Source organism: Phycodurus eques, chromosome 13 (genome assembly GCF_024500275.1).
Source record: "Phycodurus eques isolate BA_2022a chromosome 13, UOR_Pequ_1.1, whole genome shotgun sequence".
NCBI classification, from domain to species: Eukaryota; Metazoa; Chordata; class Actinopteri; order Syngnathiformes; family Syngnathidae; genus Phycodurus; species Phycodurus eques.
Genome location: NC_084537.1, coordinates 6823612 through 6846547, shown reverse-complemented (window position 1 = coordinate 6846547; position 22936 = coordinate 6823612). Strand labels below are relative to the sequence as shown.

Genomic DNA, 22936 nt, shown 5'->3' with positions numbered 1-22936 from the left:
AGAAGCAAAAAAATAAAAGAGCAGTTGTAAAAACACCATCTGTAAATGAGGCAGGGGAAAGTCATCCCCCAACAGATGAAGTCATCCCCCAACAGATGGGATGACTTCAGATTGAAAGCTAACTCACCAAAGTTTTCATTTAAACAAAAACTCAAATGACAGAAGAATATCAGAAAACATAAAGCAGACGGTAGCTTACAAATGAGACAGACATGCTCTTCATTTCTGCCAAGAAGACCACATGGCAAACCTCTTTCAAGATTGGAAAATACATCATGGGCACCTTGCATAATAGAAGTCATTAAAAAAAAATAAAAATAAAATAAATAAAAAAACGTTACGCGCACACATGCACTAGCACATGCAAGTGAGACCTTTACGCAATGATAATAAATAAACCTAGCAATCAACACAATTAAATGCATAAAATAAATAATTATTGATTCTAAACAACAATATTCCAATTCTAAGACGACAAAGTTGCTTATGAAGTTTTTGGCATTTTCTTTGACATTCATACGCCTGTTTCAACTGTTTCACAAACGTATTAGTCACAAGATATTCCACCAAAAAAGCATGGTAATGATGATGAGAGATTTAAAAAAAGGTAAGAAACCAGGATTATTATTATTATCATTCAAACATAAGTTTTACACTGTATACTTAGTTTTTAAGTTGTACTATTAAGAGTGTTTACATGCATAACAAATTACATTTTCATTTCTGACATACACGTAACAGTTTCACTTAAAACATTACATCTACATCATTGACAACTGTTTTGATGGAGTGAGTTTCATTATCCCCTGTAAGGTAAATATAATATCAAATCCAAAGTATTGGAAAAACCTGCGGTGCGGCAATTCGTTCACACAAAATGATTATTGTGCACCTGTGCAATGCATAAGCGACTTGTTAAATTCATATCCATTGGAGAGTGTGACTCAAAAGTGAGAATTATTCTCTCTCTAAAAGTTTTCCAAATACAGCTCTCGAACGTGCTAGGTTATAATACGGCGTGTCAGATGGGTGTAAAATCCACTGAGATAAACCTTTCACATTTTGGAGGGTCATCAAAACTTCCAGTTGTGCCCCAGCCTGAAATATGACAAAAAAAGTGACCCAAAGGTGCATGCGTGCGTGAGTGAGCGACAAGCCAGGGTTCTGCAATATAATATTATAAGATCTTATAATTGCTCATTCTGTTCATGCTGCAATAAATAGTTGTATGACTCCTCGAGCAGGAGCTCGCCAACACTTCATTGCAAACATTTTAGGACAAGGGTGATTTGCTTTTATTACAAAGCGCCCAAGCCAATTCACCGAGGGGATTCATTCCGATTAATTGTCAGCCTTAAAACTAATTATCTACCAGACTGTGACTGAGGGAAAATTGCCATTGAGACCCCAATTAGATTTGCCTACCTGTTCCGGTAAATAGTACGACACAATCAGATGAAACGTGAATATTTCTTCAGCAAATCATTCTTTATAATAAACCCCCAAAACTTACTGAGTGAGTGCATGCTGCACCACTCTGTACTCTATTTCTTTCATTCTCCACTCAACATCGTGTGATGTCTTTTTCTCAATAGTTGCTAAATTTAGATGGTTCACAGCCTGATGGAGCTATTTATAGTTTGGGGCTATTTAAATCTTTTTCATGTGCGTTACTAGATATTGTGATGCCCCCACTTGTTTTCTCTGTTAGCGTCGACTGTCTTATAAGTCAACTTTATGAAGGCTTTTACAGTTACAACATAGTTTTTGTTACTGTTGTTTAATGAAAAAGGGATCATTTACAGTATGTGCAACTTTACATCAAATACTGCCACTCGAGTTGTATTCAGAATTCGGTCGAAAGGTGTCGTCATCTGGCCTTCATCTGTCTATTTTGTGTTTGCTTTTTCCTCAGGTTCACAATTCTTTCGACTGTATTTGTAGATATTTACTCAACATGTTGACTAAACACTCTCTGCGTACTTTCTGTGTGCATTTCACATCCACCCATCCCTCATTTTAGCTCACCTTGTCCTCTTAGGTTGGGTTTGGTGTAGACTCTGTCTTCGTAGATGGGATCGATGTGGTGCTCAGGAGACTGCAGCGCTCGCAACTCAGAGCCCAGGTGGCTGTGCTGGCTGCTGTAAGAACCTCTGGAGCCTGTGGCGCACAGCAACGATGAAGGTTACGATCAAAGACAGAACGATTCACACGAACGGAGGACATTGAGGTAAAACTGCACAATGGGACAATGAGCTGCAGATAATATTGGAGTGCACCCATTTCATTTCCCCTTTTTCAAGTATGTTTATCGTCTGTACTAACAAAAGAAAAGAGTCAATATTTGTTTCCATATAGGTCCCTAGAGACGCTGTTGTTGTTAGTGCCGTTTTTGAAAATAATAACCATTCAGAAACATTTTGGTGTCATTGCAGCATACAGAAAGTTCTTTTTGCAAAATGACATTTTCAAAGAGGGTGCACACATGCCTTGTCATTGTTTTGGAGTGTGTTGCTGTCGGGGTTAGGCTATTCACACCGAGTTGAACAAATGAAAGAAAAAAACAACTATTTCCAGTTTGCATCTTGTTTTCTTATATTATTACATGTACACTTTATTTACATTTGTAAAACTGCATTATACAATGTTTGGGGGGAAAAAATAGCCAGTGGAAAAGTAACTACAGAATACAGCATATCTTTTTGAATGTATTCTACTATTAATATTAGTGGCACAAAGAAACTTACATAGTAGCTTTATATGAGTATACTTTGATTACTTTTGATTATGAGAATTATTTTCATATATTAATCCATATAAGGATTTCTATGCAAGCGGTTTGAAAATGATCACTAATCAGCATCTCACAAATGATAATAACAAGAAGGACTTTGCCTCCACAAACCGAAATTTGATTGGTCCAATGGAAGTGCCAAGTGGATTATCAGTCAGAACATAGTCAGGCATTTCACGTTTAAACATTTTCTATCGCTGCTGTCGAACATTATTCAGGGTACAATTGAAATATACGGTGCTTAACAAACGTGCGAAAGCACCTGTCGTAGAACGAAAAAGAGGCCCTCAAGCAAGTGCTTTAATGCTCATCTTCAATTTCAGTGAGCTCTCAACATTTTACCATTTTGAACAGGAATCAGGAATAGAGTGAGGAACACACTCAATTTACCTTTATATATATATATATATATATATATATATATATAAAATATATATAACATTTGAGTCGGCTCAACTAGGATTCTCTGAGAAGTAAAAAAAAAAAAAAAATTATAATAATAATCAAGCACTACATTCAAACGTTGGAACTATTTTTTTTTTCTGTGTAGGAATGCAGGTAAATAATAACAATTTATGAATCGTATTCATGAAATTACGATGTGATGTGATAAAGCTATATTTATATTTCAGCATTAAAAATCTAATTGCGGCTGAAGAGCTTCTATTGATTTTGTTTGTTTAAGAACTACACATTGAAAAAAACAACATGCTTTTTTTTTTTTTTTTTTTTTATTGAAAAAGCGTCTGCATGCGTATGCTGCTGTAAAGTGGGTTGACATGCTCAGTAGCTCTTGAAATGACATGCGGATGAGCAGAGGTCATTTTCTTTCTGACGATAGTAGTAAATTCAACATTATTTAAATACTGCGTATCTATAGACAAACGACACATTTCTCCATATTACAGCCACATTTTCCCAAACTTTTCTTTTCAGCGCAATCTTAATACTCCTCAAATGAGACTAAAGTAGCTGCTGTGCCACCGCTTCTCATTCACAAATAATGATGTGTGTCATGACAGCACTTCACACATGGAAATATGAGAAAGGTAACGAAAATCATCTTGACCTCTACCTGCCAGGCTCCCAGGCCTTTTCAGGGTTGCGTTTGCGTACAGCTCATGGGAAATCTTGTATGTTTCTCCTCCGATGTGATGCAGCATGCGCTTGTTGGGCGACAAGGTGGCGTAGCTGCCCACTACTGAGCTCAGTTGGTGGATAGGCGACAAGGTGTGATTTCCTCCTGATGGGGCTCCCATGGAAAGTGGGGAGGAGGGCCCACCGGCGCCCGGTGGCCCCACGTTGATGGGTGATGAGGTGCTGCAAGGAAAACCTGTTTAGAAACATTTCGAGCAAGTACTCAACCTTGATATGTTTTGAGATAACACTACACGATTGTATGAGTTCCAATACAGGAGCTGCATCAACAATTCTGTGTTTTGTCCTATTCGTAATCAAATATTGCCTTAATGAAAATAATACAGTAATTATTAGATCTGATTGCTTTTGTCAGAGAGGTATTCATTGAACTAGATGTTGTAGTTTGCTGTGACTCAGCACCGCATCATACATCACAGGTGTTTGGGATGTTTTGGTTAGTTCATTTAGCTATTAGTTCTTCACCACTGCCTTCAACAACTGTCCAGTTAGAAGCATTATTATTTCTGGCTCGTCACAATGTACAGGCACATCTATTGTTGTCGTGTTTTTGTTTTTTGTGCAATGGGGTGGGTTCAATGCTTCATTATGTGCAATTTATTGAAATTAGCTTGGGAGAATGAACGTGAAGCAACCTGTAGGACTTGGCAAGACGACTTGGCGACTTTTTGGGCGACGACACCCGCTGTAATGTGGCATAGCTGGGCATGTCGGAGGAGGCTGAACCCAGGCGCTGCAGCTTGGTAGGAGAGCCCATCACCTGCAGAGGGGAGCTTACACGCTGAAACAGAGAGGTTGTACTTCATTCAAAGGGAATGTCACCAAGTTGAAATATTCATCTAACCCGTGTAGTCATTATATTCATAGTGATGAGCTGTGCTGGGGACTGACAAGTGGAGGCTCTGATGTGCCAGAGCAGCTTTGTGAATGAGCTCTCAGACCAAATGGATATGATTGCCTAGAATGAGTGACCCACCGTTTTCTGCTAAAAAATGAAAAAAAAGTTCAGGAAATTTTGCAAGAATGAATGCTAAAGAGCTTAATTGTAATTATCCATCTATTTTCTGAGCCGCTTATCCTCACAAGGGTGGCGGGCGTGCTGGAGCCTACCCCAGCTATCATCGGGCAGGAGGCGGGGTACACCCTGAACTGGTTGCCAGCCAATCGCAGGGCACATACAAACAAACAACCATCCGCACTCACATTCACACCTACGGGCAATTTAGAGTCTCCAATTAATGCATGTTTTTGGGATGCGGGAGGAAACCGGAGTACCCGGAGAAAACCCACGCAGGCACGGGGAGAACATGCAAACTCCACACAGGCGGGGCCGGGAATGGAACCCCAGTCCTCAGAACTGTAAGGCAGGCGCTCTAACCAGTCGCTCACCGTGCCGCCTTAATTTTAATTAAAGTGGTGAAATTAAATTCAATCAAAAAGTGTTTAGAAAAGGATCCTTATGATTTGAGTATGTGGAAAGTCAATATGCAGTCAGTGAGGTACTTTTGATATTCTATCGGGGGTCACCGACCTTTTTGACAACTTCTTATTTACTGATTGATGCAAAGGGCGACCAGTCTGAGACACACTTGTAAAATAACAAATCTTATTAATAATGATGTCATCTATGGGAAGACACTGATCTTTTTAATGATTAATCACAGTAATTATCAACAATGACTTAACAAGCTATGAAGGTAGGAAAGAGATTAAGTATCAATGTAGTATCAACACCTTCTATAAATATCTGCAAGGGTTTGCATTTTCTACAACAGCCCTAGAAAATCACAAAGTACTATCACGGGTGAGCTATTTTTAGAAGAGGTCCCATGGGCTACGCATGTGATCCTTGGTGCCAGCGGGCATGTTGGCGACCCCTCGTAATGGATTGCTGAAATGTATGAAGGGCAGAAGAAGAAACAAGAAACAACCGCAGTATTCTACAGATACTTTGGAATCGGTGGTCTACAGGAATTGAACCAAAATGCTTGAGAGAAAGTGCTGGTTTATGATTTCTCTGGTTTTCCTCCCATTTTCCAAAAATCTGCACATTAGGTTAATTGAAGACAAAATTGCCCACTGGTGTGAATGGTTGTCTGTCTATATATTCCCTGGGATTGATTGTGTGTGTGTGCGTGTGTGTGTGTGTGTGTATGTGCGTGCGTGCGTGCGAGAGAGAGGGACTGCAGGTGTATGTGCTAGAGCGAGAGCAGCTGCATCCCCCTGCTACAAATACTCAACCCTGACCCCACATCTTCACCTCTGCTTGCAATTAAATCAGACTCACACCATGCCTTATTATTTTCTATAACCTTTTACACCCAATGCCAGTTTACGTTTCTGCACTTGGGTTCAGCGATTTTCTTTCTGGCATCGAATAGGTTTAAGCATTACTGGAGAGATTTCTGTACCTGTGCAGGCAAGGTGGCACAGGAGTAATACATGGATGGTCCAGAAAGCGCAGGTCCACCCTCACTGGGCATGTGGAAGGCGCTTCCAATGGCCTGTTGGGCAAATGAATCTCTATGGGACTGGGATGGAGAGTCTGTCCCCATCAATTGGGCAGCTGCCCGGCTGGATGTCACCTAGAGTGTGGAGAAACGTGACTTGACTCTCGCTCGGGTAGTAAGCAGGAGGTGGGGGGGAAGGGATTGTGGTGTCTCGTGTACCTGGTTGTAGCTGTGAACAGCCCCGCCAACATGTCCGCCGCGACCCGTGACCACTTCGCCAAGCGCCATGGCTTGGTTACTATGGTAACCGGCAGCTGCATAGGCATCCTGGTTGTTGAGCTGCAGAGCGCTATGTGAGAGAAGTCCTTGTCCTGGAGAGCGAAAGGCAAAAGATAAAGAGAAAAGTCCTCAACATCGGGACAAAGCAAAGCAAACTACTGCGCATTTCATACACAAGGTAAAAAACATGGAGAAAAAAAATAATAAAAAAATTCAATAATTTGAATTTGAATAAATATGTCATGACTAGACATTAAAGTGCTGTCTATTTCTCTCTTTCCCGTGCGGAGAAAAGAGACCGTTGCGTTAGTTTTTATGTGATTTCTTAGCTCGAGTTGAAAGAAACTTTTGATCATTGTAAAAATCCACTTAGGTCTCGGCTTATCTCCTGCCATGTTGCTAATTTTATTTATTTATTTTTTTTTAAATTCCAAAACTAACTGTGTCAAGATTTATTCTGTTTGTGGCCTTCAAAGTGTTTTGCAACCCAGTTTATGTGCCACGTGCCCTCCGCTGCATTTCGTTTTTGTCTTTTATTTATTTTTATTTTTTTTTAAATGGGAAAAGAGTGACTCCAGCAAATGCAACAGCATCGGTTTGTAACAGGCAAAAGATTGAAAGGCATTATCTAATAAAACAATTTGGCATACACTTCTTCCTCAAGACAGCCATTTGCTTTTTATCTACTATGTTATTCTCGCCTCGAATGCTCTGCGACCCTAAAATGTTTCTGACCTCCTTTGAAAACATTCTTTTTCGAGTTTCACTTTTCACCCTCTCTGCATCTGTCTTAGCTGAATATGCCCCACCTGCTCTTGTTTGTTTCCACTCCAAATCACTGCAAATTCAGCAGCAGGAGGTATACATTTTTACATGCATTAACGTATGAGAATAGTATGACATTTTTGTGAAATCTTCTCTTTCACGTTGCATGTCATTAAAATTGGCGTAATACCGGAAAATGCAATGAAATCTCATCTACCTCCCAATAGTCATTAACATACTGGATTTCCTTTGTTTACGTGAACATTATAATAACTCCAGTTATGAATTCATGATTCATTGCATATTACTACTAAAGCACCCAGAAGCAACCTATTTGGAGACACGAAGCAAAACCAAAGCACTGTTTTAAAAATGCAGACAGAGAGTATTTCAAGACATTTGTGTTCCTTCTTTTCTTCTTTGTTGATTTCTCTGGCGAGTTACACGCTATCCTGCTACTATGATATCACAAAATCTACTATGCAGGGTGCTATGCTATTCATTATGGCCATAGGGAAAGAGTTAAGAAGAATAGAATGCGGTTTTAGAGGACGACAAAAAAACAATCTATGCTCTAGTAAACATTTACCCAATTCTTCTGTTGATTGTAAAGCCTGCATTTCCCCAAATGCATCATAAAGTTTAAAATGAACTTAAATGAATCACCAGAGGAGAAAAGGAGCAGACTGTGCAAAAGCCAAAGCTCTCCCATTACTCTTATTAGCTGTGAAATGTTTCATGTTTTCTTGATTAATTCACTTATGGGGGTTATAGCACTGACGTGTCCCATCAAGGGGTTTTAATTATAGACATGTTACTCTTTTTTTAACATATACTGTAGCGAATAGGTGTCAAACACAAGGCCCGGGGGCCAGATGCGGCCCGCCACATCCTGTTATGTGGCCCTCGAAAGCAAATCATGTGTGTCAACGTCCATGATTGTTGCTCAAATCTGTACCAAAATTACAAAGAAATTTGACGCAGCATGTACAATGAGATCTGTATGTCTCACTCTAATAATGTAATCCACCACAATAAAATGTAAAAAAAATGTACTTTGTCAGCTTTTGAAATACTGAATGAGACTCAAACCCTTCTTTTTTTCGACCTCACTGCCACATTGTGCTCGCCACAGCAGAGATCAATTGTACAGTGGAACAAGCCAATAACGTAGCACAATTTGGACTTGCCCAACATTTTTGGAAACACGTTTGATGCCCCACATACAGCATATTTATCACACTCATCAAACCATAAAAAGAGTTAGGAAGAAGCAGGTTGCTACAGAAAGAGGATGTGGGCGAGAATAAAAACTTGCTCGCTCACTCCTATTCACTTCAATGTAAGCGGTGTGTTACATACCACTCACGTAAATTATTGCCCGAGCTTTGTATTTTCATCCGCAGGTACGTTGTAAATTATTAATATAGTTAAGTATAGTTATAAAACATATTTGATACTTGTATTTAATGTATTTGTATGGCTTAGGGACTGCACGGCGGCTGTTTTTTCACTAGCTCGCTTAAAACCAGGAAATGTATTTTTAGCAAGAGTGAAAGCTTATGTGCATTTTTATTGGCTGTAATCTGCGACGTCACCACGGCGTGCACCGGTAATTTATATAAAACCAGTGGCCGACTGATCGGGCACTCATAAAAACAGTTGCGAAACCCCGCACACTGCACGACAGTTCAGTCGGGTTGGGCCACGTTGCTCGGTGTGCCGGAGCCTCTAAGTTGCATAGAAATGAAGAGCGCAAACCATTGTCATCCGTAAAATACCGAGACAATGTATTCTACCTGTAGATCCAAACAAATCGCAAGTCAAGGGATGCATGGAAGAAAGGAATAATTTTACGGGACATCACCAGAAGCTGACGCAAATGGAGTCACTCTGGAAATGCCTTTTGGCAACACGCAGCTTGGGCAAATTGAAAAGTCACGATTAAATACAGTGAAAGGCTCCTGTACGAGTGAGTGGAGATGCATTATTTAAAATGGAGTATTAAGCGAAGGGAGCTGGGTGAGTTTACTAGGTCAAGGCCTTCCTGTCCAATATATAGATCCCTATTGGGTCAACAGCCACAAAAGACTTGATGCCTCAGCTGAATTCATACACACGCGTGCACTCCAACCGCATTGCCGTGTACAGAGCCAGGGAAGGTTGTTTTGTATGCCACTGTAGGTGTATTTCATATGGTAGTGGATGCTTCAGGGTGCCTCATAAATACATTATCACTGAGATAGCAAACACTGAAGGCTCTACTGAATCCACATAACGTGAGTGGAAGGGCCAGCAGAGTTTTTGGGAAAAAATACATTTTAGTGAGAGTAATGGAGTGTGAGAAAATAGTCTCTTATTGTACATTTTCAGATTTGGATGGACACACACACCCACTTGCCCTACTCCTTCCAAGGATGATGATCATTAACCTGGATACACAGTACAACTGCATGCGTGGCTGTGGACAGCACTGATTCCTTCATCTCTTTATTAATAGGAGCATGTACACACACAAAAGCTGAATCTTTCCTTTCACATCATTGCCAACATTCTCTATTGACATATTTTAATATTTCATAAGTTGTCTATTTTCAGAAACCCTTTAGAGGAGCGTGCAAGTCAAGAGGCGCACACACAAAAACACGCGTACACCACTGCATGCTCAGGCACAAAACAAACAAACAAAAAACTACATAAGACCAACTCACATAGATTAGCATGTACAGTGCACAGCGAGCATAAAGCACGTTTACTCTGCTGTGTTGCTGCACTATAGCAGTCAGAATGTTGGAGTGGATTTCTGCTTTGAGTGTATTTTCTTACCATATGCGCTGAACTGGATGTGTGTATATTCAAAAAAAATAAATAATAATTTAAAAAAAAAAGTCTTCATTTGCCTGTGTGCTAATGTGTCATGCAAACTGAAATTCTCCACTGAAAACAGCTATGCAGAACAAAGTAGTTGACAAAAAGAAAAATAATAAATCACTAAAATAAATCAAATGTGAATTACTGGACACTGTAATCTGTTATTTCCAATTTGTCTGCACATCCATGCAAACTAACAGTCTACCTGAACCAACCTCAAATAGGATTCCACAATCAGATTTCTTAAATCTTTACAGCGCACCAAGTAAAACCCTGGAAAATAATTGGAGTCTTTTTATTTATATTTCCATAATGCTTGGAGGATCTTTGATAAATATTGACTTTGATATTATGTATTATTAAACAACAAATATCATTTGTATTTGTATTCACTAATTAGCTGTGAGAAATCTTCCTGCTGCCGTCTGTGAGGGGCATATTTTAAATACCCACTTTAGGGGGTACGTAAGATGCCCTTTGCCCGATACGGGGCAGAAAATCAAACAGAGCAGTTATTCCTAGTCATTAATGATTGGGGTTTTAGAAAATATACAATTGGGGCCCGTGAACATTCATTTAACACATAAAAAAATGTGATAATAGAAAATGATTTAAAACAAGGTAGTGAAAGAGCACATACCCGTATATTAAGCAAGCCTATACTTGGAGGCATTCACGATATTACATGTACTAAAATAGCTGTCAAGTGGAAAAAGTAACACAAATAAGTAATGAATCATTGGAAGTGCAGAACAACAAATATTCAAATTAGAAAGATGTGACAGATTGGGGCACGGTTGATGACTGGTTAGAGCGTCTGCCTCACAGTTCTGAGGACCGGGGTTCGATTCCCGGCCCCGCCTGTGTGGAGTTTGCATGTTCTCCCCGTGGCTGCGTGGGTTTTCTCCGGGCACTCCGGTTTCCTCCCACATTCCAAAAACATGCGTGGTAGGTTAATTGATGACTCTAAATTGCCCGTAGGTGTGCATGTGAGTGCGAATGGTTGTTTGTTCGTATCTGCTCTGCGATTGGCTGGCGACCAGTTCGGGGTGTACCCCGCCTCCTGCCCGATGATAGCTGGGATGGGCTCCAGCACGCCCCCGCGACCCGCGTGAGGTGCAGCGGCTCAGAAAATGGATGGATGGATGGATGACAGATAGGATTTTAATTTTTTTTCCAGTTTGCTCCCATATAAAAATGATTGATTATAAACGGTAGGATACATAATGATTCTACCGAGAGTGTAATGGCTCTTGAGGGTCATATATCATGAACTGTAGTGTGGACAGGAAGTCGCAAACAAAGCGATGCCAACAAACTCTTTTGGGGGTAATACAAAAGCTCTTAGAGAATGCTAAATCCTTCTGCTTTTCCTCATTTCTAGAAAAGTGTGATAGCGACGGGAAGAAATCCAATAAGGGCAATATCATGCAAACAACAAATATTGTTCAAATCTGACAGCATTGATGGCATATTAGTAGAAGGGAAAAAAAGGATCCTTTTGGCAAATAAGATGTGTTGCGCAATTCTACTCATTTTACAATGAGTTTAGTGGATTCACTTTTGCATTGGACAACTTTCAACCTCTCCCAACATCCTCATAGCTCTCTCTTATTTCATTTATCTCTCAATTTCATGTATATTATATTTTTTTCGTCCAAGGACTATAATATAAAATGTCTGTCTTTGCAGGCAAGTTATACATGTACTGTACGTGCCTGTGCATGATAGCATGTGTCAACATAAACGGTTTGTATTCATCTGTATGTATACCTGTACACTCACTGTACATAATGTGTGTGCTTGTGCAAGTGTGTTTGAGCATCTGCGTGTGTGTGTGTGTGTGTGTGTGTGTACGTGTCAATGTGTGCATGCTCCTCTCTGTACTGTGAGCAGCAGGCCAGCTGACACATCGGCAAGGAAGGATTAGCATATCAAACTCTTGGAACGACTCTGCGTGTCTCCCGACAGTTACCTCGCTCCCATAGGGTGAACTGGAGCAAAGACATAGGTGTGATATCTGTGACTGAAGGGTGGTAGAAGAGTGTAGAGTGTAGCGCAGAGGCAATAGGGAGTTCCTCTGGCTCTCACGGGGGGAGGTTAGAAACAAACTCATTGCACTGCGGGATTACAATAAAGCAACTTTCAATGTTTCTATAGAATTTGAAATACTGTTGCGACAACTGATTCAAATATTATTGATTTACTCATTTAAAAGTATAATTTGGAAATATTTCAAGTTGTTTTCTTCCAATCTTGTCAAATGCCTTGTGTAAGGTGTCCTAGGGATAGCTACAAAAGCAATGAGTGATCCACTTTCTCCTATAATATACGGAACAGCAACCCATTCTGTGTAGAGGTGAATCCAAGATGGATAACCCTCAAAAAGGAATGTTATCAAAAAACTTTCAATCACGAGTCTTGCAATTAAAGGTCCTGTATTTTGCCAAATCAACTTTTTTCTTGTATTTGGGACATAATATTGTCTCTATGGTGTATACTAAACATGAAATATTAATTAAAATCATCCACGTATTCCTGAGTCTCTTTCTGCCGAGAGGCTTGAAATCAGGTAACTTGAATTTCTCGAATGTCACGAGCGAAGAGCGTCGCCTTTTCTTTCCGCTCCTGAGCCAAAACACGTGGTCTCACGAGTGGGTCTTCTACACGGAGGCAACCAATCAGAGGAAAGGGGACGGTCTTAGCCAAATATGGACAAAGCGGGTACAAAACTGGGTCAAACAGAAGTTGATGTCAGAGTGTGTGTGTGCGTGTGTGTGTGTATGTATGTGTGTGTATATATATATATATATATATATATATATATATGTATATATATATATATACATATATATATATATATGTATATATATATATATATATATACATATATATATATATATGTATATATATATATATATATATACACACACACACACATATATACATACATATGTAACCCTAGCCCCAAAGGGTAATGTGGGTCTCCCTTCCCATGGGCTCACCACCTGTGGGAGGGGCCATAGAGGGTCGGGTGCAGTATGAGGTGGGGAATGGCCAAAGGGAGGGACCTTGGTGATCCGATCCACGGCTACAGAAGCTGGCTCTGGGACGTGGAACGACACCACTATGACAGGGAAGGAGCCCGAGCTGTTGTGTGAGGTCAATAAGTTCTGACTAGATATAGTCGGGGTCGCCGCCACACAGAGCTTGGGCTCTGATACCAGTCCTCTGGAGAGGGATTGGACTCTCTTCCACTCTGGAGTTGCCCATGGTGAGAGGCACCAAGCACGTGTGGGTGTACTTATACTGCGTATGCTCGGCGCCTACACATTGGGGTTCACCCTGATGGATGAAAGGGATGGGTCCTGACTGTTCTTTGTGCCTATGCACAATTCAATTCAATTCAGTGTACCCACCCTTTTTGGAGTCTTTGGAGGGGGTGCTGGAGCGTGCTCCCGCAGGGGACTCCATCATTCTGCTGGGGGACTTCAATGCTCACGTGGGAAATGACAGTGAAACGTGGAAAGGTGTGATTGGGAGGAACGGCCCCCTTCTGTTATTGGCTTCTGTGCTCATCATATGTTCAAGCATAAATGTGTCCATATGTGCACTTGGCACCAGGACATCGTAGGCCGTAGTTCGATGATCGACTTTGTGGTTGTGTCATCAGACTTGTGGCCGCATGACTTGGACACTCGGGTGAAGAGAGCGGCGGAGCTGTAAACTGATCACCATCTGGTGGTGTGTTGGCTCTGATGGTGGGCGAAGACGCCAGTCTGACCTGGCAGTCCAAAATGTATTGTGAGGGTCTGCAGGGAACGTCTGGCAGAATCCCCTGTCAGAAGGCGTTTCAAGTCCAACTCTGGCAGCCGACGTGAGCTGTGGCCGTAAGGTGGTCGCTGCCTGTCGTGGCGGCAACCCCCATACGCATTGGTAGACACCAGCGGTGAGGGATGCCGTCAAGCTGAAGAAGGAGTCCTATCAGGCCTTTTTGGCGTGTGGGACTCCTGAGGTAGCTGATGGGTACCGGCTGGCCAACTGGAATGCAACTTTGGTGGTCGCTGAGGCAAAAACTCGGGCGTGGTAGGACTTTGGTGAGGCCATGGAAAATTACTTCCAGACGGCTTTGAGGACATTCTGGTCCACCATCCGGCCTCTCAGGAGGAGGGAGCAGTGCACCATCAACACTGTGTATAGCGGGGATAGGGCACTGCTGTATTCGACTCGGGACGTTGTGAGTCGGTGGGGAGAATACTTTGAAGACCTCCCTCAATTCCACCGACATGCCTTCCCATGAGGAAGCAGAGTCTGGGGTCTCTGAGGCGGGCTCTCCTATCTCTGGTGTTCAGGTCACTGAGGTGGTGAAAAAGCTCCTCGGTGGCAAGGACCCGGGAGTGGTTGAGATTCACCTGGAGTTCCTAAACGCTCTGGATGGATGTTGTGGGGCTGTCCTGGTTGACAAACCTCTGCAACATCGCGTGGACTTTGGGGACAGTGCCTCTGTATTAGCAGAGTGGGGTGGTGGTCCCTTTTTTAGGAAGGGGGACCGGAGGGTGTGTTCCAACTACAGGGGGATCACACTCCTGAGCCTCCCTGGTAAGGTCTATTCAGGGATGCTGGAGAGTAGGGTCCGTCTAGAAGTCGAATCTCAGATTCAGGAGGAGCAGTGTGGTTTTCATTCTGGCCGTGGAACAGTGGCCCAGCTCTACACCCTCGGCAAGGTCCTCGAGGGTGCATGGGAGTTCGTCCAACCAGTCAACATGTGTTGGTGGACTTGGAGAAGGCATTTGACCGTCTCCCTCAGGGAGTCCTGTGGCGGGTGCTTCAGAAGTATGGAGTACCAAACCCCCTGATACGGACTGTTCAGTCCCTGTACAACCAGTGTCAGAGTTTGGTCCGCATTGGTGGGAGTAAGTCGGATTCCTAAAAATGCTCCTAAAAAATAAAAGTGTATAACGGGAATTTCCCCGTGCAGGACAAAGGATGCTTCTTCTAAACAATCAAGGGAAATATATGAACACTACTATGCTATATACAGTATTGATGTGGAAGATCCAATGGTATTATATTCCAAGAAATCATGTTTCCAATTTCAGCAAAGAATTAAGAAAGTTATGTTATTATTAATGAAGTCATATAATAGTAATCTTAACAATGGTCTTACGATCTCCCGTAGAGGTGTCCTGCGAGTCTAAGATGCCTGATTCCTGGAGAGATCTGATACAGGAGTCCACCAACTCCAGGCCTGTTGTCAGCTCCTCCTCTATGTCCTTCTGTCCATCTGCATGTGCAGAGCATAAAAAGAAAACATTACAGGGCGCAGCTTTCTGTCACATATCAAGGCTGTGTATCGATGTCTACAGCAATATCTTACTATAAGGGGAGTGCTGATTAAAACAAACCTAGACCTTAAGGTCACGAGTTGTACAGTATACTGTATATTCAGGGACGGCCCTTTACTTTCTAAGCATGACTGTGCCACAGTGCACAAGGCAAGGCCCAAAAATGCATAATCAGTGGGTGGAAGTAGCTTAGTCTGCAAGGACGTGGCTTGGACACTATAGAGATGTAGGACTTAACCTTGTTACGGGTGGAATTCAACAGAGCGCAAAACCTCGATGTGGACCCGTTTTATTTAGATTTGCCAATTTTTATTTTTATTCAGTTTCTGATGCTCTTTGGTTGTTTTTAAAAAAAAAAAAAAAAAAAAATCCCAGAGGCAAACTTCACACCCTTGTAGATAGCCTTCCTAGAAGAGTGGAAGCTGAGAACAACTCCATGTACATCCTTTTGAGAAATGGATCTTGTGAGGTTTTGAATGATTTAAGGGCTGACTTGGAGCCAGTCACAAGGAGTCATGCCAAAGTCCGATATGACTTAAATATGACTGTTTCCTGTATATACACCTGTTGTCACCAGCAAAAACATATTTAATTTTTTTTTAGCATTAGTGAACATGCAAGTTAGTGCTGGCTATTAGGGCTCTCAGTAAAAGATTCCAATCTTTGTAAATGACTCGCAACATAACTACCAAGAGCGCACACAGTTTCTGAGTGTGAACACACAATTTAGCACCCACTATTTGGGATCTTTGTAAATCAGACCGTAAGGGCGGAGCCTGAGTCAAGGGGTATATGTAATTAATAACCCTGCAACAAATCTTGTGGCATTGATGTCTACAGGTTAGCCTTGCCTTGGCCGCCAAGTGGACAAATCCATCTAAGCGAGTCCTAGGAGCAACATTAGTCTCTTATTGAGCGAGAGGGAGACAAATGGTAAGAGTAAAGGTTTTAGTGAGCGGATTACGGAGGACAGTTTTATTGACTTTAGTTGTTGCTATTGCACAGAAATGACACTGGGGGAAACCAATTCTATTATAGTCTGTACTGTTACATGCTGGACTGACTACTATCGTCACCCTGCCCAAAATTAATTTCATGTTTTTTACATTTTTTTTAAAAGTGATGGGTTCTTAATGGCACAGGTGTTATGAGAACATCAAAAGGACTAAGTGGAATGAGAAAGTGTTTCCTTTTTCCATGCCAAAGAATTTAATCTAACATTTCTGGAGACTGCTATGATACCATTTTTACAGTACAGGACAAAGCTGCCACTTTAAAAGACTTAAGATTAAAATGCTTTCAAAGAACAAACAAAAAGACCCCACCTTTCTCATTTAAGTCATTACCTTTGCACAAATATTAATCACAAGTCAAAGGTCAAACCGGACAGAAAAAGAAACGGTGTGGCAAGCATGAACTACTGTATGTTTGCAAGAAAAGGTGGGGAATGGCCAAATGCAAGCTTTGAGTGACAAGATATTGATTAGAATGTAGATTGCTTGTGTGATTTTTACTCAACATTCAGTCAGAAATGCAAGACTATGAGTGAGAATAAATTATTGTTCTAGCTATGCTCACACACGCCCAGAAGACCTTTTCTACAGCAGCCATCATGTTTCTTGTACAGAATTGAATCTGAACAATGGGTGCACGCAAGATGCAATATGCACAGTCAGCACAGAGCTGGAGAAGAATTCAAACAATGGTGCACTAGATTCAATTTATGATGAGATTTTAGTGGAAGGATTTACTACCTTGGTTGTTCCAGCGAAATTTCTCCTCTGCCGAACTGCAAGACACAAATGACAGACACCAAACAAGGTTAGAACCATTGGCATAAGAAAAGAAAATACAAACATGCAAACAATTTCTGTTTTTTGTCTTTGCTGGTCCAATTTACAATACACTATAACAATAAAGTCACCAGCATCATATTGTATAAAATATCATAAATCTATTAGTTCTTAGAGTTATGATTTACAATTGAGCTAACAAAAGACAGAGAGAATTGAGAATGCTATTTCATACTGACCCAATAATCTATAGTCCACTGTTGTGAAGAAATTACCAAAGGCTGTTTTTACCTGTGATGCTTTGGAAACAACATACAGTATTTTTGTATATTTCCAATCGTTATTGCTATTTGCTGCTATTTTGTGGTTCACGGTGGATGAGGACAGCCATTTTGATTCAAGGCTGGACTCTACTATTCGCACCATAAAGTCTCAAAAGGCTGAATGTATTTTAGAAGGTAACTAACATTCAAACTAAATTGTTGTTTTCTAATAAACATGAAAAATAAGTGAGTAAAAGTGGCCATAACCTTCAAACTGAAAGGTTACCTCATACTTTACAATTAGTTGGATTAGTTTGGTAGTAATACGAGTTAATGAGTGTCATAAAAAAAGGAAAAAAAAGTATGTTTTAAGTTAATGTCACTGCTTTATTATTGGTCACCAAAAAGTCTTGACAGTTGGGTAATCAAATGCTCAGCTGAAAACCCAAAGGTGTGCACTGTTAGACAGAGTTGAATTACTGCAACTTACCAACAACAGTGTCAAATAAATGTTTGTACACATTATGGTTTTGATGAGTTACGCAAGATAAACAGAAGCTCTTTTGGCTTGGAGGTAACACAGTTTAGCTTCAATTAGCACGCAGCAGAACAGATCAGGATTTCACTCGAGTGCACACAACCCACAGTCAGGGTTTCATGAAAAAAAATGCAACACATGTAATGCAAGAGTTAAATAAGACACACATTCAACAAACTACGGGTAACATAAACACACACGATCAATGTTCTTATTGTTCATGAACATTAAGCATTGATGTTTTTATTACGGCAGCAATTCAACATTTTGTGGCGCAATGCATGCTGGGAGCACACGGCTTCACAATTCTGCTGCACGCAAATTACAGTAACTCTGTGTAACGTCAACCAAAATCTGTAAAATCACTTTAAAGTCATTTAATTGTAATTGTATGTGATAAATAACTTAAATAATAATTGACAGAAATGTCTAACAGTGTGACCAGACATTGAAATATAAAGTATTTGTCAGTCATTTTTGGACAATGATTTTCCGAAAACCTATAACAAATTTAATGCAATACTTGTTTGTTTGTTTGTTTGTTTTTATTGGTCAACACACCCATTGGTAAAATTACACTGTAGTAAGAGTTAAAAAAAAGAATAACATCAACAAATCTTAATGTGCACTAACTTCTGTCTTTTTTTAAACTTTAAATATGGGTGTTTACTGCTATTTGGTATTTCTACAGGATTAAATGGGGGAAAATATCAAATGTCCTCCCGTCAGAGATTCTATTTAAAAAGGTTTTGAGGGAAAAGAACACAAATTGAGTAAAAAAGATGTTGGAGACCGTGAGATGGACAGAGGCAGCATAAAACACAAAGAGAGGAGCAGCCAACAGAAAATGAGAAAATGCAGCAAAACAAAGAGAACCCTGCTAAATCCAATGAGTCTTAAATGAGCAAATCCCAGATATAGCAATGAAAATCCTGTTATTTCACCCACCCAATATACACACACTGAACGCCGTCTGTAGTGTATAATCCATCTATTACTGTGCCCGCGTAGTATCTCTTATCAGTGCTGACCACAATGGCCAGTCCTCAGGTCAACACAGTGGCGAGATTATAGGGCCACAAATAGAGCAGACAGCAAACAGAAAAGAAAGAAAAGATCCAGATAGATCTTATGAGCTATCGACAATCATGCTGCCATTGACTATTTCACTGCGTGGATTTGGATTTAAAAGCCAAAGTGTCATTGTGGTTCATTTACTTTGAACTGGTTTATACATACAAAGGAACCCAAGATCAAATGTTTTAGCATTGTAACATACTGGGCAAGGCAAGATACATTTAAAATGATCATTTGAGGGGAGTTCATTGGAGACTCTAAATTGCCCGTAGGCGTGAATGTGAGTGCGAATGGTTGTCTGTTTGTATGTGCCCTGCGATTGGCTGGCAACCAGTTCAGGGTGTACCCCGCCTCCTGCCCGATGACAGCTGGGATAGGCTCCAGCACGCCCGCGACCCTAGTGAGGAGAAGCGGCTCAGAAAATGGATGGAGATATATATATATATATATATATATATATATATATATATACACACACGCACACACACACACACACACATGTATTTTGCTTCTCTCTATAATTGTATTTTTTTTCTTACTATTAGATTGTTCTTAGTGATGCAGATTCAGCAAAACAAACATTCGCTGGACTTGACACGATTTCAAAACAGGGCGAGGCTGACATGCATTCGACAATGATAACGTAATTCAAGTATGTGCCAGTACCAACAGACTTCACTGTAATATCATCATTGCCCGTCACCGCACGTCGAAAGCCAACAAAGGCTGCGAAATGACCATAACGACATGTACTCAGCCTATGCAATTGTGGCGACAGTGGTAATATCTCTCACTCGACAACTCTCCCGCTACCACTTTAGATGCTATAAGATGGGGTGAACTGTGCAAATTCTGTCACATCCCATTTCCACTTCATGGCCCCGAAGTACATCATGTTCACTCTGGCGAGCTCGGGAATGCTGGCCCGTCACGGTATATAAAGAACAAAACTCAACTAAGTGCAGAGAGTCGGAGTCGTAAAGAATCTGCCCATGATAGATCGGAATGTCAGCAGTCGTAGCAGCCCTGGCGTAAAAGGATAATTAAACCAGGCAGTAACTATAATGCCACTGCATGTGGTGCAAGTCTCTGATCATGCTTTGAGAACGACAAGTGCTGCAACATTTGTCACTTATGGCTCTACAGTGAATGATCTGAGGTTAAAAGTAAGACAATGTCTGAAGAGGGTAATTAGATGCTAGAGCAGGAGTAAAGCAGCTTTTAAAGTGACACTATTAAGTGATAAAATGAGACTCTAGTAAGTGAAATTCAATACAGATTAGTAGCAGGATTGGAGAGACCTGGTTGCCTCTGAGGTCCGTTTACTGCCAGACCGTGAATGCCAAGGAGAAGCTTAATTTCTAACATATGGATACAAGTATCGATATGCAGCGGGAACCCATTACAATGTAGAAATCTAGTGGGTCACCTGAACTTCAGTTAATTACCCATTATGTTGGAACAATAGCTTACTGTGGATGCCACTTAATTTGTAGCCTGAATATGAGATCATTAAACCGGTGAAAAATTTCAACATCCTTGGAAGAGTGCTGAACTTGCTGAAATGGGAACAGGAACGGGAAACTTGCTTTCTGGGATGTTCTTGGACTTTTGCCTGTCCGTGACCTCACTCCTCATGTTTGGTGGAAGTATTCTACTGGGGGTCATCTCAAGTTGAGACAAATCACACTTTGAAGTCCATGAGAAAGATTACTGGCAAGCAAAACGTGAACGTGACAGCATTTGTTTCCAGTACCTGCTGTACAATTACCCATTGAAACTACCTTTCCTTAATTACAGTATGAAAAGTTTTTTACATATCGCTGACATGGGCAGAAGTATCGCATCTCATCGAAGAGAGCAAGCCATTTTCAACACTTAATATTGGTCATTAATTTAAAAAAATAACATAACATAACCATAACATAACAAAACATGAAATTGACGAAATTTGGACATAGGCGATTTCGCCTTGATGGCAACGATATATACTTCCATGAAAGTGTGGTTTAAGAAATGTACGAGGGGCAGTCAAAAAGTAATGAGCCCAATTTTCCTCTCGCTTTATTCATTGCAATAGAAGGACAATATACGCATAGAAATGAAGCCCAAAATGTGGGATTTGATAGCGACTTTTCGATATAATCGCGATTGTCCCATACACATTTGCAACCTTTTGAAAATGTTTGGTGGTGGTTCCAATCACTCTGCTTCTGATCAACATTTAACAATGATGTCATTTCCAAAATGGCTGACAGGAAGAGGGCAGGCTTAAACAAAACAACAACATATATTTTTAAAATCAAGCTTCAAACAAGTATTTCAAGTACAAACATCATCTGAAGACGTGGTGAACCCGCTTATATCGTCAGAACAAATGTTCTGAGAGCGCATGAGACTGGGAGAGCGAGAAGCAGAAATCTCCTGTGACCCACAAAATTGGTCAGTGGGAGGCAGCCATTTTGAGTCGAAGCCAGAAGTTAAATGAGATGCAAGGAGGACATGTTGGTTCTCTGCAGGAAACGAAACACTCTGTGAATGGCCCAGAGACATTTAGTGACCTGGAGATAGTTGGAGACTTAGAGACAGTATTTCTTAGCGGAGAAAGGCTCGGCCCTGTATGTACAATCATCTATTGATTGTTACTTTCTCTTTCATCCCTTTAGCTGCTGTGCTGCTTATGCTCACGAGAAGTCCCAGCTGAGCTCGACCTATTTCATATTTAGTTCAGAATCATGATTGTACCTCTTGTCTTTAAATGAGTTTCACAGGCATTGCATTGCTCAAAGAGCCCTATGGTTCGGGGTTCTAACATCATCTTCTGCTTGGGCAAGTGCTTTCATGTGGAGAATTTTCTTTGAAAATAAAGGTGTACATGTAGACAGCATCAAACTCTGCAGTTGAGGCATTTGAACCTTCATATTGAATTTGTGACAATTCAACTCTCTCAATGACGGCCTTTAAGCTCACGGCACATCTTTGGACTTGTTGCGCACACGCATTTGCACCACGCACCGAGGCCGTGTGCCAGGTCGCCTTATCTGTACTGATTGGGTCCAGCCAAGCTGCCCCCCAAAACATGGCAGACTTCCAGAGCTAAATTAAAGAGAACATCATTCTAGAGCCAAAATGGCCACCTGTCAATGCTTGCTGCAGCTGACACACAGGTGTGCCCAGCTTTGAATTTACCACAATAGTATTAACATAATTAAATACAATATTATTTTCCTATTTACAATCAACTTGAGTGGTGCATGGTATTCCTAGCCGCTCTGACACAAATATGTAACTGAGTTGGCATCCAATATTGGAATGATATCATCTCCCAATAGATTGCTTCAAGATCTTTAATGAGGTAGCTGGAGATGGGCAGAAGAAATGAATATATAAAACAGCCATGTCTTGGCATGCAAGCAACAGTTCAGCCCAAAATTATTATTACATTTTCAGTTAATGTGGATTCTTTGTCCAATGTGTATCTTCTGGCTGGAAATATCCCAACGAGAAGTTGCTTAAAATTAATTAATGAAAAACATCATTCTTCTTCATTCTTCATAGTTCATTTTGTTTTTTTCAATTACTCATTACCCTGATGTTATCAGA

At 40.8% G+C, this 22936-nt stretch overlaps 1 protein-coding gene across 10 annotated transcripts in view; it reads right to left on the bottom strand.

Annotated features, from left to right (window-relative positions):
- The window catches only part of ctnnd2b (catenin (cadherin-associated protein), delta 2b), a 122836-nt gene that overhangs the window by 41304 nt on the left and 58596 nt on the right, over positions 1-22936 (bottom strand). For 6 of the 10 annotated variants that reach the window (XM_061693809.1, XM_061693811.1, XM_061693814.1 and 3 more), the window contains 7 exons: positions 17417-17451; positions 15485-15601; positions 6622-6773; positions 6364-6537; positions 4588-4733; positions 3864-4114; positions 2029-2160 (listed from right to left, as the gene is read on the bottom strand). In XM_061693809.1, the coding sequence (XP_061549793.1) occupies positions 2029-2160; positions 3864-4114; positions 4588-4733; positions 6364-6537; positions 6622-6773; positions 15485-15601; positions 17417-17451 (1007 nt within the window). The remainder of the gene's footprint in view (positions 1-2028; positions 2161-3863; positions 4115-4587; positions 4734-6363; positions 6538-6621; positions 6774-15484; positions 15602-17416; positions 17452-22936) is intronic. The other 4 variants (XM_061693810.1, XM_061693819.1, XM_061693815.1 and 1 more) reach the window with 1 other exon arrangement.